At 39.3% G+C, this 16,687-nt stretch overlaps 1 protein-coding gene across 2 annotated transcripts in view; it reads left to right on the top strand.

Annotated features, from left to right (window-relative positions):
• Positions 1–182: 182 nt before the first annotated feature.
• LOC135502874 (BCAS3 microtubule associated cell migration factor-like) overlaps positions 183–16,687 on the top strand; it is a 29,845-nt gene continuing 13,340 nt past the window's right edge. The window contains exons 1-18 of one of the 2 annotated variants that reach the window (XM_064796047.1): positions 183–362; positions 1,369–1,423; positions 1,612–1,782; positions 2,106–2,187; positions 2,401–2,467; positions 2,719–2,906; positions 3,314–3,390; positions 3,672–3,755; positions 4,012–4,155; positions 5,009–5,239; positions 5,626–5,719; positions 5,982–6,128; positions 6,340–6,790; positions 7,001–7,080; positions 7,504–7,604; positions 7,934–8,130; positions 8,432–8,565; positions 15,163–15,333. In XM_064796047.1, the coding sequence (XP_064652117.1) occupies positions 295–362; positions 1,369–1,423; positions 1,612–1,782; positions 2,106–2,187; positions 2,401–2,467; positions 2,719–2,906; positions 3,314–3,390; positions 3,672–3,755; positions 4,012–4,155; positions 5,009–5,239; positions 5,626–5,719; positions 5,982–6,128; positions 6,340–6,790; positions 7,001–7,080; positions 7,504–7,604; positions 7,934–8,130; positions 8,432–8,565; positions 15,163–15,333 (2,542 nt within the window). In that variant the 5' untranslated portion in view covers positions 183–294. Of the gene's footprint in view, positions 363–1,368; positions 1,424–1,611; positions 1,783–2,105; positions 2,188–2,400; positions 2,468–2,718; positions 2,907–3,313; positions 3,391–3,671; positions 3,756–4,011; positions 4,171–5,008; positions 5,240–5,625; positions 5,720–5,981; positions 6,129–6,339; positions 6,791–7,000; positions 7,081–7,503; positions 7,605–7,933; positions 8,131–8,431; positions 8,566–15,162; positions 15,334–16,687 lie in introns of both variants that reach the window. The other variant, XM_064796038.1, reaches the window with a different exon arrangement.

The following is a 16,687-nucleotide window of genomic DNA, read 5'->3' as shown; positions in this document are numbered from 1 at the left end:
AACCAGCGAAGCCACGACTGATGAGCTGAATCCTTAGCTGATCACACAACAGAGCAATTTTATAAATACAAGGGTGGGGACAACTTTTGCAGAGTTGGCTCCCTTTAGCTCAGCTGATTGCTTACAGCCAGCGCCGCCCTCGGCATAAAATAGTACCAAAAATCATAACAAGTGACGTCACCGAGACATCTTTTTTGCGCGTTCAACTTTTGTCGATAATTACACGGTTTTCACCCTATCAGACATTATTAAAATAATAAATTTAGTGATTTGTCAAATCCTCAGATAAAGAGGATGTCGGCAGAATCACCTAGAAGAAGCTCACGAAGCGGAGGGGCCGTCGTACGCCCACATCAAGTTTGGTGAGTTCAGTTCGGGCATTTCATTTGCAGACTGCTGTGCATTTCGTAGTGCATTCGGAAATAAACTTTTCTGGACAAATTTTACCAGTCACTATCCTATCTTTACCCTGAAAGTACCATCAAATAGTTAAAATGATAAGTAGACGTTCTCAAACGGGTTCTGGTACCCCCAGGTTAAACGAAAAAAACCCTTTGATGGCGACCTGAAATTTGTTGTAGATTCCTATTGGTATTATGGGGCGCTGTTAGGGTCATAATTTCAATTTTTTTTATAAATTTTGCGATTATCAAATTAGGACGAAGGCAAAAACATAGGACACAAATATTTGGAACGAGTTTAGAATCCCCGATCACACCCCAAAAAAAGGTCATCGGTTGACTATCGAAGCAAGCACCACTGTTCAATGGATTTATAGTTGAATGCGATCAAACTACGTCATTTCCGATCGGGGATTCTAAATTTTAGCCAAATATTTCCAGGTACCCTACCATACAGTAAAGTATTGACAATTCGCCGGCTGTTGGTGGATAGCCTAGGTATCGATTTCAATCGACTGTCGCAAGAATTAGGTTCAGTGACTATGATTAACTCAGCAAGCGACATCAAACATCATATGTCAATATGTTCATTGAACTAGTCTGAAAATAAATGAGTAGAAGAACAGCTGACATTTCTGAAGTGAAGTCAAAATCGGGACATCAGGGTGGAGAGGGGTCCGACTTCATAATCAGACATTGTTAACGAGGGGCACCTGGCAAGGGCCCGGCGGGCTAAGGTCAGGGAAGCGCCATGGTGAAATGACAATGACGACTATCCTATGCGTACCTGACTGCACCCCCCCCCCCATTTTGTCTTATGCATACCCGACTGCCCCACAATTTTGTGTACCAATATCATGTTGACTGACCAGTGACCAGTACTGCTCTCGTGTAAGACTTTTCATTCAGAATACATTGTACATCACTCGTCACTGAATATTTTCCAACTATGCATTTCTGCTTTCAGTGACAAGTCCGTGTTGGAAAGTGTTGTTGGATTTTTCCAAGATGTGGTTCCACAGGTAAATTGATGACTTTTTCTGACCAATGCTGGTGATGCCCTATTTTCATATAATCCATTCAGAGGACATGATTGAGTGGCATAGTTACCACAAGATCTGTAAATTTGTGAATTGTGTTATATTTGATAAATTGTTGTAAAAGTGGTTGATTATTAGATAACCAGGGTATTTTGTTTTCACCATTTCAGGCGTATTCTGGAACACAAAAGGTTGATGACAGAGAAAAGGTGCAATGGGTGAAGTTCCAGCATTTAGAAGGGTCAGATACCCTTTCTGGTAGTGGTGTTGAAGGATCTAATGCCCTGAACCTGCTACTGATCATTGGCTATACTAATGGGGTACAGATATGGACTTTACCTGTAAGTTTCAATCAGAAAATAGTTTAGGAATATTTTTTCTTCTACATGGATCGCTGTGCACTCAAAGCAGTTACACATAAGTTCGAATCACGTCTCCATCTTTGGCCGGGGCCTGTTTGCCAAGTTGCAAGTTCAACCGCTTTTGGATGATAACATTTTCTTACCAGGGTTACCTGGAAGAGTGTTATAGCTCATTACTAAGGTCTAATGTGGATGAATGATAGGCTAAAGTGTTTCCAGGGTTACTAGTCAATGAACAGTTGATCCAAGTCTAAATATTTGTGCCCCACAGGTTCTCCATTATCAGATTGATTTTGTTGCAGGAAAGTGGTGAAGCCCAAGAAGTGTTGTCTCTCAGGCAGGGACCAGTCAAGGTGTTGAGGGTATTACCAACACCCCAGCCAGGTAAGGTTTCTAATCTTAAAGATAATGACATTAAAGTTAATAATAATATTCAGTTTGAGAGGTGTCATGTTAGTGTTTCAGTATGTATGGCAACTAAACAGAATGAAGGCCAAAATATATATATCCCACAAAACCTTGGTTGAAATCGTACTGCGACAACCTTGTTGAATGCAAATAGTGCATTACTATACCTTATACAAATCATCTTTTCAGTATTTGATGACACCCAAGATACATTCTCCAACAAGAGGCCGTTGGTAGCTCTATCTGATGCATCTAGGTATGTCCGTGGAGATATGAGCTGCAGTATCTACTGCGCTGCTATCCGACATCTAGTAAATTGATTGGCTTACCTCAGTTTCTACCAACTCTACCAAACACCCTTGCCATGAATCCATTTACTTTTATTATCATGGTACTTTTTAAAGAAAGGGTACTGGTACTGATTCAGAAAGTCTTCACTGGTGCTGCTCTATGAAAATCTGATAAAAAGTTTTCACTTTTCAGTTCATTCTCCTAATTTTCTTTCAGTGCTGGACAACCTTATTGCTCTGTGAAGTTTGTCTCCATGAAAACTGGGGATGAAGTTCATAACATCACCTTCATGAACAAACATGTGACAAACATTGAATGCAACAGTAGGATCATTTTGGTTTGCTTCATGGAGAAGATAGCGGCATTTGATGCTTGTCAGTTCAAACAGCGATTCTTTATCACGAGTAAGTCTAGACTCGACATTTAAACTCATTACGTGGAGGGATAGAAGCTTGGAGACCATCAAGGAATTTCTCCACATTGCATGTGCATTCGACACAGATTCTGTTTGAGCTACTCTTCACTCAGGGAGAAGGCAATCCCCCCCCCCCAAATTTGTGGACCATAGTGCAGTTTTCTTACCTACCCTGCCTGTTTGTGGTTGAAAAAACTATAGGAGTATTTGGACTACCTATCTAGACTATCTTAAGAACCAATGGTAGGGTGCAGCAAAGAAAGACTAAGGAGTTGAGTTTCTCTGATGAGTGCATAATTGCCTTTATACGTTTGCATTCTATTGACTTGCTTGTTTATAGTTGAAACTTTTGGTGCAAGAATTTCTATTTGAAACATTTTTGCCACTGCTTTTCAGCATGTTATCCTTCTCCAGGGTATAACCCTAACCCAGTGGCACTGGGAAATCGATGGCTTGCCTATGCTGACAAAAAGGTAAATGATGATATTCTGTACAATAAAGTTTGGTAGACGAGATATAAAGAATGAGCAAATTCTGTGGAGTTGATAAACACCTGATTCTGTGAAAAAGCCTCACGCTGGCCTCTCAACCTCTTGCGATTGAAGTCTGTTGTAGTTAGGGGTACATGTACCAACAGTTCTAACCTGTGCCATGGTATTGTACAGATGTGTTTTGCCTGTACTCCGTAGTTCTCTGTCCCATATTTCGACGGATAAGCTTTATCCAAGTAATTTTCGTACATTTCTATTTACAGTTGGTATCATGTCATCAGTCATCTGGAGGCATGACAGGGGATGGAGCCCAGTCTTATGCTGCAACAGTCATCAGCGCAGCAAAGGTATGTTAAAGCTGTTCCAACTGGAAAGTGGTCAGACTGGATCTGACAGCTTTAGAAGAATGAAAACGAATTCCTCTTGGATGATAGCACTGCTATAATTGTCCTTGCAATCCAACTTTGAAAAAATAGACCCTGGACGAAATCTTATATGTTAACATCTTGCCTTTGCCTCTGTTCACATTTGTCATTAAGCACTGAAGTCTCCTTTCCAACATGATGGTTATTTTCCTTGCTCATTGATTGCTTCCTATTTCAGACAATAACAAAAGGCCTGACGATGTTTGGTGAGACAGTCGTCAGCAGCATGACAGGCAAACCTCAACAAGTCAAGAAGGATGGTCCAACTCAGACTGATAACGATTATACCCCAGGGATCGTAACTATTTTAGATATTGTCAATGTAGGTGATGGCCAGGTAATGTTACCATCTTTTTATTTGGTGTGCATGACTTATAAAATACAGAAACATGACAAGGATTGCTTGATTAAGTTTGTACACTTTTTTTTCACATTTAATATTTTCGTTGCTTGGGTAAGGTTGGGGCTGCCTCATACCCTTTGACACAGATGAGAACTTTGTAGACACAATACTTGTAACTGACTTTTTGCTGAGTGACTGAATGATATAGTAGTCTATCTTGTGACTAATTGCATTTGTTAAAAGTACGTGAAAAGAGTACCAATATTGTCAGAGCTGGTAAAGTTGATATCTAGCACATTCATTGGCAAAAGTCACTGCTGTGTCAGTGCAGCTCCAAGCTCAGGTTCAGTTGGACATTGAAGTTCAGTTGGACATTTATGTCTTTTCAATCTGACACACACTGATAATTCTCTATGCTCACTTTTGTTGCTTGCTGCTTTTTGTTTGTGGTCCGAATCGTTTATTTGGTGCTGGTGTGGTATTTGTTAAGTGTATGCTTGCAGTGTCAAGTTGTACGTTATATGCGGCATGAAATAGAATAACTATTGTTTACAAGTTCAGAGTCTAAGAGTAGATTGGTTGCATATATTGATTGACTCAACTGGCTTGCCTTCTCATCTAAATTGACTTGAGATATTCTCATTCTGCTTTGGTGTAGCGTATTGAAGAATGGCACTGTAAAGGTGTATGTTGCTGCAGCTGTTGATTATTTTTCTAAGTTAAAATAGATATATTCAACAGTACACTTGATTTGAGATACGTGTACATATCACATAATGTTGTTCTAGGTGTCTTTATTGAATCTATAAACTATCCACCCCTCCTGTTCCAGGTCAATGTGTCCTCAGACTGGGAGGGTGAGGGACTCATTGCCCATTTCACTGCCCATGCTACAGAGCCAATCGCAGCCATGGCATTTGACAACTCGGGTACAATGTTACTGACAGCATGTCGACTTGGACATAACTTCCACGTGTTCAAGATTATGGCGCATCCATGGAATTCAACACATGGAGCTGTGCATCACATCTACACCCTTCATAGAGGAGACACAACCGCCAAGGTTAGTTGTTCGTGGGATGGGAATAATCCTCATCTTAACATTGGGCATAAAATGAATGTTCAGTTCGGATACATCTTGAAACAATAATATTAATGATGATATACTCTCTGTGGAAACTTTGGATTGTCTTGCGTAAGTAATGTAATTCGGTTCCACATTGACAAACTTCTGTAAGAGATTCATTGCAGTTGTCGAGCGCTTATCATTGTCAGATAGTGACAACCAAAACAGTTTCAATTTCAATAATGCTGAGCAACCTCGGGGGCTGGCAACCAAGGTAGTTAACAAGTCTAGTAAATTTCCTTCCTTGGGATTTGTATCTTCAGACCTACCAAGCTGGCCATGTTTTGTAGCCTAGAATAATTCTGTTTTGTTTTGCTTCCTAGGTACAAGACATTTCATTCCATCATGACAGCAGATGGGTAGCTGTCAGTTCAGTACGAGGGACAACTCATATCTTCCCCATTACACCCTATGGAGGTAAGACGAGATCCAAGATGCAGCAGCTGTGCAATTCTTGTGAACAGAAGTTAGGTTTTTGATTATAACATCCCTGTTTTAGTAGGCATTTCCTAAAGTACTAGACTTCAGGGTACTGTCAGAACCCTTCACCTGACAACTATGTTGAAAAATTACAGGCAGTTTGCATGACGATATTGGTGTGGCTACCTGATGTCCAGTCACAGATCTCTAGTGCTTAGATAAGGCTATTCTTTAAAATCTCTTTCATTGACCTTTGCAGGACCTGTAACTGTTCGGACACACACATCAAATCATGTTGTTAACAGAGCCAGTCGATTCCACAAAAGTGCTGGTTTGGATGATATGGAGTCTCGACCCAAGGGAAGGAGCAGTCCTGTGGGCTTATCTAGCAGCCCAGGATCATCAGGTGCGTACATGTAAGGGCAGGTGCTCTAAAAAGTTTGTCTTGACTATGTTGGAAAACTTTAATTGGGTGATACTTTTTTGGGTAGTTTCATTCTATCTCTTAAAAAAATATCAGTAATGTCACTTTTCTCAGTTAGAGGCAGAATTCCCCTTCTGTTTTACCTGAAGCCTAACTTGTCTCCTTTGATATGTTTTACTCTCCTATGTTTCAGCTCATTTTCTTGATCACCATGCTGCAGTGATGCATCATCAAAATACATTGAACAATATGGGTAACCCACGGATGCCCCCTTATCCGCATCCAACAACAGTTTACCCTCTTGTGCAGATTCGGCAACCCTTATCAATTGGATCTCTAGCGAATGTAACAGGGACGACAACGAAGACGAAATCAAGCGGACAGACTTCTAATGGTGCAGATAATGTTTGTGTAGCTGCTGTGTTTAGTGCTAGTAGGTTCTGGGCAGCTGGCAGCCCAAATGTGACTCGTGAAAAGGACAGGAAAGTGGCCATGGATTCGTTATTTGTGATGAGCAGTTCTGGTAACTTGGTAGAATATGTACTCGATCCCCATGCTAAGATGTCAGCAGATAAGGACAAGATAAGCGAGGATTCACCCATTGAAGTAGCGGCAACACCCAAGGGACAGTGGACACTTATCAGGTATGTAATTTAGTGTCTGGCAGATATGTCTCTTGTAAGAGGTGTAATTGTAAGCAGTTGGCTTTTCGTTGTGGAAACTTAAAAAGAGGGCTAGAGCGACAGTTGGTTTAGAGTTCTTGAGATTCTTCTTGGTCAATTTTAAATGCTATAGAAAAGCTTGACTTGAGTTGTACATGTAGATTTGGAAATAATTATTTTGACTTCTTTCAGGTCTGTGACTGCTGTGGAGTTCAAACCTCCTCTGACAAACAACAATCCTCTCATCATGGCTTATGAGGGTGTGGCACAAGGTAAGACATCCTGAAAGATTTCTTAGTATTCAATGACAGCATCATATTTAGTCCTTTGGATGTTGAAAATTGGGTTGCTTCCTTCCGATTAGCGTCCATTGCCTTGATCCTCCAGTCAGGCCCGTCAAGTCAATCAACTTTTTACACTGGACATCGAACAGGGCAACAGTTTTGTAACTCAATATTAAACAGAACCCCAGGAGCATATCTGTTCACTCAATTAGTCAATATCAGATGCCCACTTACAAAATTAGATCTTATTTCTGGGGCTACAACCAGACTTCCCTTTACCTTTTTTCCTGTTTCTCCATACTCGGTCCACACTACCAGTGCAAGCCTCCTGACAAACCGATGGCCTCCTCTAGACTTGTTCATATTGTGTGTACATGTACACTTGACGCTGACGACTCTTTTTAATTTTAGACCCATTAGGGTATGACCAAGTGACGAGATATGGATCCCACGATAGTCTTTCATCTGATCATAGTTCAAAATCAGATCAGGATGAACAATGGCTTTCACAGGTGGGTTATGCTTCTGCTCAGGTCTGGTCTGTCACTTGCTCTGGCATAAGCACCAGGTACAAGGAATCCAGGACGACTTAAAACAGACAACAGCATTTGTCACCAGCACAAGACTGTCCATAGATTGAGAGTACCCAGTAGATAGAAAAAGTCTCAATCAAAGGACTGTATGATTTCTTCAGTGAAGACTCCAGGCATCACTATCCCTTTGTGAGCTGATAATAGGTCTCTGTCATGTAGCCTGTAACATTTACCATTGGTTTGTTAGATTGAGTGAGTAAATGTTGTCTGTACATCCGTTTCCTACTTAAAGTTTTCCTCAATTGCAGGTAGAAATAGTCACTCATATCGGCCCTCACAGGCGATTATGGATGGGACCACAGTTTTCCTTCAAAACATTTCAAACACCCCAGAATACCACAATCCTCTCATCGAATTCCTCCGCACTACTTTCTCAAAGTCCCGAGCAACACCAGGTCTCCACAATGGATATTGTGTCTGAGGATGTAGATCTGCTTAGTCTAGGGTAAGAGTTGAATCCTATTCTGGTTCTGCAGTTTGTGATTAATAGAGGGCCATCTCTTGATTTACATGAAAGAGTTGTTAACTGTAGAGTCAACTTGCCAAACTCAACCCCATCAATCGGGGGATGGGGGCTTAACCTTCTCACACCTTACAAATTAGGACAGTGTAGTGTTCACAGTTCACAACTTCTGTTTTTGACTCGTTAATCATTTTGGTAACATTAAACGGTGTGTACATGTACTTGGTGTAATTGAGAGGACTGGTTGGAGATGTATTGCAAAAAAAACCTTGGTTCTTTCCAGGATTCATCAGTCTCGTTCTAGTCCAGTGGCAATGCCAGGGAAAAATGTGCACCGAGCTTCAGTCAGCAGTGACACGTCAAGCCCAACGCCAAGCATAGGAGGACATACAAGGCATCCACTTTACATTGAAGCTGGTAAGATCATTTCTGTTCACATGATTCATTCATCTTAGCATAGATGGCACTGCAAATCTGTTTGACTCATCTTTTATGATGTTACGAATCATGCAGGACGCACATAAAGCTTTCACCTAGCAAAGAGTACAATAGCTGAACATGTGCTGGCAGTTTTATCGAAGCTGCAGCCATAATTTGTTAGATCTTTGCCTATAAACAATAACTGATGGATTTTATGCAAGTTTTATCGTTTGTCATTACGACATTAGCTTTTGTCTGTCTTCAAACATGAGTTAATAAAAGTATGTTCAGGACTATTAAAGAATCAGGCTTTGAATTTGCTGCAGAAGCAAGGCACTTATCCATAAACCATTCTTCCTGTTATCATAAAATTCTTGTGAGTTACTGTTAACCTGTACTCATTAATTTGAGCAATCTATTATTTCTATTAATTTAGATAATGGTTCGAAATGTCTGTTTTCAATCTACATTTGTACATGTACATGTTGAATTCAAAATTTTGGCAAAGTTCGGACACTACTCGAAATCTAGTCTTTGATGACTACTGACTCGAGTCCCTCCTCACCTTTCTCAGATGTTTATAAATCTTCACAAAGTATTTGAGGATTGAGTAACAGTTGAATTCATCAAAGTGTCAAGACTCATTGAAACAAAGCAATACTGCGAGGCAATACAGACAAAGGCAAACTGAATATTCTGTGACATGATTGATCACCATTGATGAGAGTATTGATATTTTCATAATTAGTACAGCACTTCACCTGAGACTGATGCAGAATGAAGAGCGGACACAGACGAGAATGGTCGGCTCAGGTTACTGCTGGCTGCTCCATAATACAGCACTTTCACAGTGGTGTTACATTACATTTTGCATTCTATTTGCAAATAATGCCAAATGAAATAAAGGGACCATTTCACTGCACAGATTGATATGTTCTAAGTATTGAAATCAACATTGTGCTTGCAAGAAACGGATAACCCACATTTCGAGAAATTCAGCATGAATTTTTGTTTCTGTAAAGTTACTGGGTCAGACAGTTCACTTAATCACCATGGATCAATTTGAACTGTGCTGTTGACTTCAATCAATAGAGGGCAGTCTGACAACAAAATAGTACCAAGAACTCTATTTTGCCGAAAGTGGGTTACCAGTCTCGTGCACTTCAAGCCATTCATCCCCCCCAAAAAATATCCTGACAAATGCCAGATTCGAGAAATTGAACTATGGGACCTCGATCAGCAAATTGGGGCATTGAGTGCAAAGTATAAGTTTAACACCAGACTTTCAATCTGTGAGGTTAATCTGCATTGTCACCTGTACATGCTAAATACTTCATTTTCATTACACAATTGCGCTGGTAATCAGCCTGCCAAGTGTCTGAAAGCATCCTTTGTTTGAGATGTTCCCTTGCTTGAAACAATACTGTGGAAGCCCTCAAAACCATATTGCTGTAAATTACAACTGCAGTTCTACTTGAAATTGACATGGGTAAACCCTTGAAAACAATATCGGGATGAAAATCTAGTTGACACACTGGATCTTAGCGCCATTTATCCTTGCTTGGGTGTAGATTTTGCCGCTTAATATCGTCTCAAAAAGGTTACCATGGCAATGCCATAACAACCTGTTAGAGTTTACACTCTGTGACATGAGATTGTTTTTTATGCCACTAGTGTGGTGATTATGAGTGTTTGGACAATAATTTGTGGTTGGCAGGTTCTTAATCTTATTGTTCATTTCTCATTGTCGGCCTGCCCAAGTATTCTATGACTAACTCTGTATGCTTGTAGTCCTCTCAGGGGTCTTGCACTAAATCACTTCACCATGAAATATCACATTTATTATTAAAACCATCTTTAAAAAAACCCAGCTGTTTTATCTGTAAAAATCTTGATTTGAGAACTCGATTCCCACATTGCCGATTCTACTATATTCCTATATTGAATCAGTTTATTGAATATTGTCCCAGAAAGAATTTTGAATTTACACAATTGTTATTCGCTAAAGGACCATGCAAACGAGTGATTTATATTGCAGTTATTGCTACTATATTTGCGACAAAAGAAACTCTTGTCTGCAGCCAAAACCAGTAATCACTTGGTTGGTATTGGCTCTTGGACTGGTTAATTTTGGGTCAGTGTACTAAAAGCATGATGTGATGTGATGTGGAATTCATAAAGATCTGTTGAATTCATTGAGGGTTTGGAGTCGTTAAGTCTTTGCACGTTGAGAATAAGTTAGTGATAATATCAATGATATTATTATGTAAATGTGAGTTTGATATATGTTAGATAGTCAGGTATAGCTGTCATAAATCTCACATTTACAGCCACCAAGGTAACAGCTGGAGGCTTCCCTGATCATCCCACTGATTTGGAGGGTTTATACGGCTTGTTCTAAACCAGATTTAATCCAAGGAAACTACAAGAAAACTCCGGACACTCTTTCTTAAACACCTGTGAGAATCCATTGCTAAGAACAGTAAGAATCTTACTCTGGTTAAGAAAAAATAGTTCATGAAAACTTTCTATCTTTTAGACCTCAAACAGCTAGATCATAATATTTCGCAGGATTTTTTTTACAAAAATGAAACATTTGTTAGAAGATCCCCCCTGGTCAGCCTTTGTGAAGACTATTCTCATATCCTGTTTAAACCTGTAGTTGTCTGATGAATGATTTGAAAACAAAATCGTTAGATTCAGTTTTGCCTGAAGCATTTCACACTGATGGTGTCCGCTATCACAGACACATATTTCTCTCTCATTTTCATGCAAAAGCTTGGAATAATGAATGAGATAAGAGAAAATGTTTTCAGTCATGTTGATAATTTCATCACAATGACGATTGGGCAACAGATTATTTTGAAATTAACAAATTGAATTGAGGTTTAATTGAAAACTTTAAAAGTCACCTGTGGCAATGTTCAGATTAAATTTCAAACTTAATGCATGAAATGAAATTGATCTTTGATTTAAATCATTGATTTTTCCTGTATGTCCATTCTTCCCGCTTGGTTGTTATAATGTTATGATGTTTATAAAGAATTATAGTTCAAAAACCTTTATTTCTATCTAAGAGTGTAAGTTGGGACGGACATATTTTTTTTGGAACCTATCCACATGGATGTTTGTTGACACAAGAAATAAACAACGTTGTTGATTGGTCGCAAGAGAGGGGTTCAAGGTGAAGGTTGAGCTTTACTCTGTGAGTTTCTGGTGAATGTCACGTGATGTGGTTAGGTTGATCAGGTCACTGTTGGAAAGACATCATTATTCTTGTTTGGTGTGTCTTGATCTTCACCTAATCTCATAATAAATGTAACCAATTTCGTGCAGAAAATCGTAAAAAAAATGTGAATGGTGCCATTAATCATGCGAGATTAACTTTATCAAGATTTCATGTTTTGCTGCCAATTCAGTGCTACTTGGCGCTAAAAGCTATGAAGACGTTTTATTAACCTGCTGGTAGATAATTTTTATTAAGTTTGGGAAATTTATGTTTCTTTTCTTTGCTTAGGTTAGCAGCTAGTTTTCATTTATTGTAGGTTTATCAAGAAGGGTAATAGGACTTGTCAGGATGTGTGGACTTAGCTGCATTATCAATAGACAATGGAAATCAAAACAAACAAGATTCGGACTTTCAGAAACCTCTAAATTAGATGTTAGACCATAAATTTGCTATTACAATATCATACTCCTTCAGTTGAATTGGAAATGAAAGAAACCTGTTTAGGGGACGAGTTGTAATTTCTTGATTATGCTGGTCATATTTCACAATACATGGTCATGATTGCGTCTTCACCTGTCGGTGACTGCCTCTTCATAGATCGATGAATCATGCTTCATTGCTATCCTTGGCGGTTTGGGTCATAACTCGGACAGCTGATCCCATTCAAGGAAGCCATAACTGCTTGAGTTGACAATGACTTATCTCAGTTTAAGTGGGGTGTGGCAGGGGAAGGAAGTCCCAACAAATTGAGCCAGGACAGGACAAAAAGTTTATTATAAAAGATTATCTTAGTTTTTAGTGCTCAAGATAGATGTCACCAAAAGTTAAACAGTTCTTGATCTGGGCCTTCTGGTGGTGACTTTGTCCTAAAAAGTTTAAAACCAGCTATTCAATGCCACAGAATTTCTCTCTGTGTACCACTGAAGGATGTGTTGTTATGCATTTCCATCACAACAGGGGTCATATTAGATCAACAGTGCTTATTTTCGAAAGAATGCACAACAGGAAGTAGTGGGTACATTGTCACAGCCCACAAAAGTAATTCACGGGAATGTTTACATCAAAGTGGGAGAAGGCCACTTTAATTGTCACCGAACCCAATCCTATTTTCAGTTAATTTTGGCACAACATTGTTTCAACAAAAATGATTTTTGTCTCTTCAAACAAAGGTACTACAAAACAATGGAACTAAATACTCATTAGAACAGCTTAAAAAAGTCTATGTGTCTCGTTAAACATAACATATCGCTAAATCTCTGTCAGGGGTATCGGGAATTGTAGGGCCCTCAAGCAACCCTGCGACGCAAAGGGAAGGCTCAGCATCTAGATCATTTCATGGTAGAATACAAGTTCTCCAATTCCACCCAGTTTTGAGTTATTCCTCATGGCAATCAAACTACAAAAGCTGTTGAAGGAACACCATACACAAACAGCAGTGAAATTTTTTCTAATCGAGAAAATTGCCACCGCTAGTTCATTCTGCGATAGTCATTCCGGTTGTCATATAATAAGCTCTTATTAATGAACAATGTCAAAAGGATTGCATGTTCGGCATAGGAGAGTCATATCTAAATTCTTCAGCGGTACCGACTTAATTGATAGATGTGACTTGCTATTATGACACTGGTCAATGATAAAACGAGACATAGTTTATTAGTGCCATCTCTTTCATAACGCAATCAGTTATTGCTAACGAGCATGTATCAAATTCACTCGCAGGCGCAACACCAAACTGTTATTATAACTACCAGCGTGGCGCATATCTAACAAGTTATTCCTCAACAAGTCCATGATGAGGAATTCATTACTATTTATCTAGGCTGTCGGTGATTCTTTCTGTCGACTTTTGTGATATGTTGCCCAATTTATGGGCACAGATTGACTGGAATGGAGAGATGATGATGATAGCAAAGTATCCTAACACGGGATAAGACAACATTATCATCCTAACTAGTAGCAGGTGCTTTTATGCACTTTTGTAATCTCTACATGTTAAAGAAGCGACGTCTATAAATTAACCCTTGCTGTCCTGATGATTGTCATTGTGTTGTTTCTCGCTTCAGTTCACGGTTTGTGAGGGGGGTCAATGTTTCATTTTGGCCCTTGATATAATCTTTTGTTTCAAGTTATGTTTAAAATCAGAAAGCAACAATAAAAACTATCAAGTGAAGCTGTTTTGGTGCTGAATCAATAATAGCCACACCTGCTTTATTAATTTTTTCAATCATGTTCACAATCATTAAAAAAGTAAACTGCGACTTGTTTGCACAAGGTGACATTTCATGCCATGAAGTCATCACCAAAGTAATAAAGTTATGAAAATAGCATGTTCATTTCCATGGGTCAATAGAACTTCACGTTGAATTTAAACTAGAGGATGCATGGTGTCAGGTTTTCTGTGAGTTTAACGGCGATTTCTGAGGTTTGATTTGATAAATGAAATTTAAAACATTTAAAAATCATTCGATCGTCATCCAGCTGTATGTCTGTTTGGAGAGGTCCAATCATTGTTGTCATTCTATCTGGACCTATTCTATAGTCACAAGCATAGTTTGATGAACAAAATTATCAGACGATAAAGTTACTTCATTAAAGTCACATAGTTTTCTCACCCACTGGTAGAAATTTGTGAGTTTTGATATAAAACTTATTGCAGGGCAAATCTGTCAAGGGCTACAAGGTAAAATGATCCAAGCCTCTGGCAACTGCCTAGAAAACCTCAAAATTAACAGCTAAGTGATGTGTTATTACTGGGTACTCTAGCTCAGTCAATATTTTGAAAATGTTTGATTTGACCCTCTGCATTCCTCTCCAAGACCACTTTGCTTTCCTTAAGGACTTAGAATCTTCAAAAAGGCCAATATTCAAGGAAACTACTCTGGACTGATGTTTTCAATGTCAAAGGATGGTCTTCTGGTGTTGAATATTTTAATCATAATAGCTGCTGCGCTGTAGATGCTCAACAAGTTAGGTGCGTGGTCTCTGTCTAACTTGAGAGGAATCACAGATGCAGATCATCCTGAATCAACAATTGACAGTTGCCTCTTTGTTTGGTTATTCCGATCTTTGATTTGTCTCCTCTTACTGTTGACTGTCATCAAGTCCTGTGTTCAGGTGACAGGAAATTGCTTGTCTTCATGCAGGAAGTCCGCAATTTGCTTAATTCATAGTTGGCGGTGGGGGGGGGGGGGGGGCGGTGTTGAGTGCCACATAACAACTACTGATATCACCCTTCTATTCACTTTAATATTCTCTGTTACAGGACTTTTCAAGCGTACCCCTCAGATTTTACCAACTGTCAGTGGAGCAGTCACTGATCATCAAATAACTTAATACTGACCCTCTCTCTTTCTCTGTATTTGCAGGAAGCTTCGAGCATTCTCCACAGTTGGTTGAAGTATATGGCAGCCACGGAAGCTGGCCGGAGAGTTTGCCCACTGCCAGTGGGGCTGTCACCGATGATCAAATAACAGAAACCCTTGCCGACGCCATGATTGAAACCCCAACCAGGGATGGAGGAGTTGCAAATCAAGATGGTAGGTTTTGTCTTAGAACTAAGCAGTGAAATGCGGGGATGTGTAAAGAACATGAAAAATTCCCCCAGAAGAGGCTGCCGCTGAACTACATCAGCAGTTGCATTGGTAAATTTGCACAAAAGAATAATCGGAATGTAAAAAAAAATTACTTGTCCTTGAACTCCCATGATACTCTTCTCTGATTACTAATCAAGTCCTTAAGGTGGAGAAGGGCTCAAGCAAAAGTAAGTTTCCTTGAAAAACAATACCACTATGAGAACATACTTATGATGTGATCCTGGACGAGGTGATTTGTCTGCCCTTTTGTCCTTTTTTACAAGACTATCTTTTGGCATTGGAGAAAAAACAACAACTTTTATCTATTCCTAATATGCCAAGCTGTGTGGATGATCTCTTTTCAAGGTGATCGAGGAAGTGTCACTTTCAAAGCCATAGTGATGCAAAACTTGGAGCTTGACAAAAAATGAGTGTTGCCATGGGTTTAGCTCAGGGCCTACACAAGGAGTTCAAGATGCTGCTTTTATGATGAAATTCACCATAGTTAGCATGAAGATGATAGATTGGATACAACTGAGCCTCCTTATAATTAACTTGATTAAAGTGTGTAGTGTTGTGACTGGCACTTTGTTGATGTAGGGGGCATTATTTCACAAAGTGGAGTATTTTCCTGTTGATTTCGCCAGATACTTGGATTGGAATAGAAATGTTAGTACCGGTTGTGAGACAGGCTCATATATATTTATTATTAGAGGTCCTTTTTGACCCTTTTGTTCAGGCTGATTTCAATTTCACTACAGAATAACACGTGTTCATGTGAGTGAGCCGTTATCAAATGCAATCGTACATCATAGGCACCAAATCTGGTCAGCAATATGATGTTAGAACACACTTTTGATAAAAACCATTGGTGACGTTTGTTTAGAACAGATGACCCGATGCGTCATGATGTATCTATTACTTATATCCATTACTTGCACTGATTGGTCTCATTGATGGATGTTTTTTCATCTACCATCAACCTTTCAGTAACATGTTAGAAGCTTTTGTAAAAAGTACACCTATTTCCCTGGTTTAATGATGCAGAAATTCCAATAGAATTCGTGTAAATATCCCTCAGATGTCACAGCGGAAACAATGTTACCTTTTGTGTTTTAGAACAATGCCAGAGGCTTTTAAGTTTGTCGTGTCATTTTGTGTAAATGGTAATATTACCCCCTCAGACGGCAGTCCATTGGGAATGTATCATTCTGAAAACATCTGATGACACCCAAGAGATCCTAAATATTAAATGATGTGTAGCCTCAGCTTCTATTGTATGACATATCATCCCTTGATGTATTAGCAAGAATAAACA

Source organism: Lineus longissimus, chromosome 2 (assembly GCF_910592395.1).
Source record: "Lineus longissimus chromosome 2, tnLinLong1.2, whole genome shotgun sequence".
Taxonomy (NCBI): Eukaryota; Metazoa; Nemertea; class Pilidiophora; order Heteronemertea; family Lineidae; genus Lineus; species Lineus longissimus.
The sequence above is the reverse complement of the archived record's forward strand: the minus strand, read 5'-3'. Positions and strand labels throughout refer to the sequence as shown.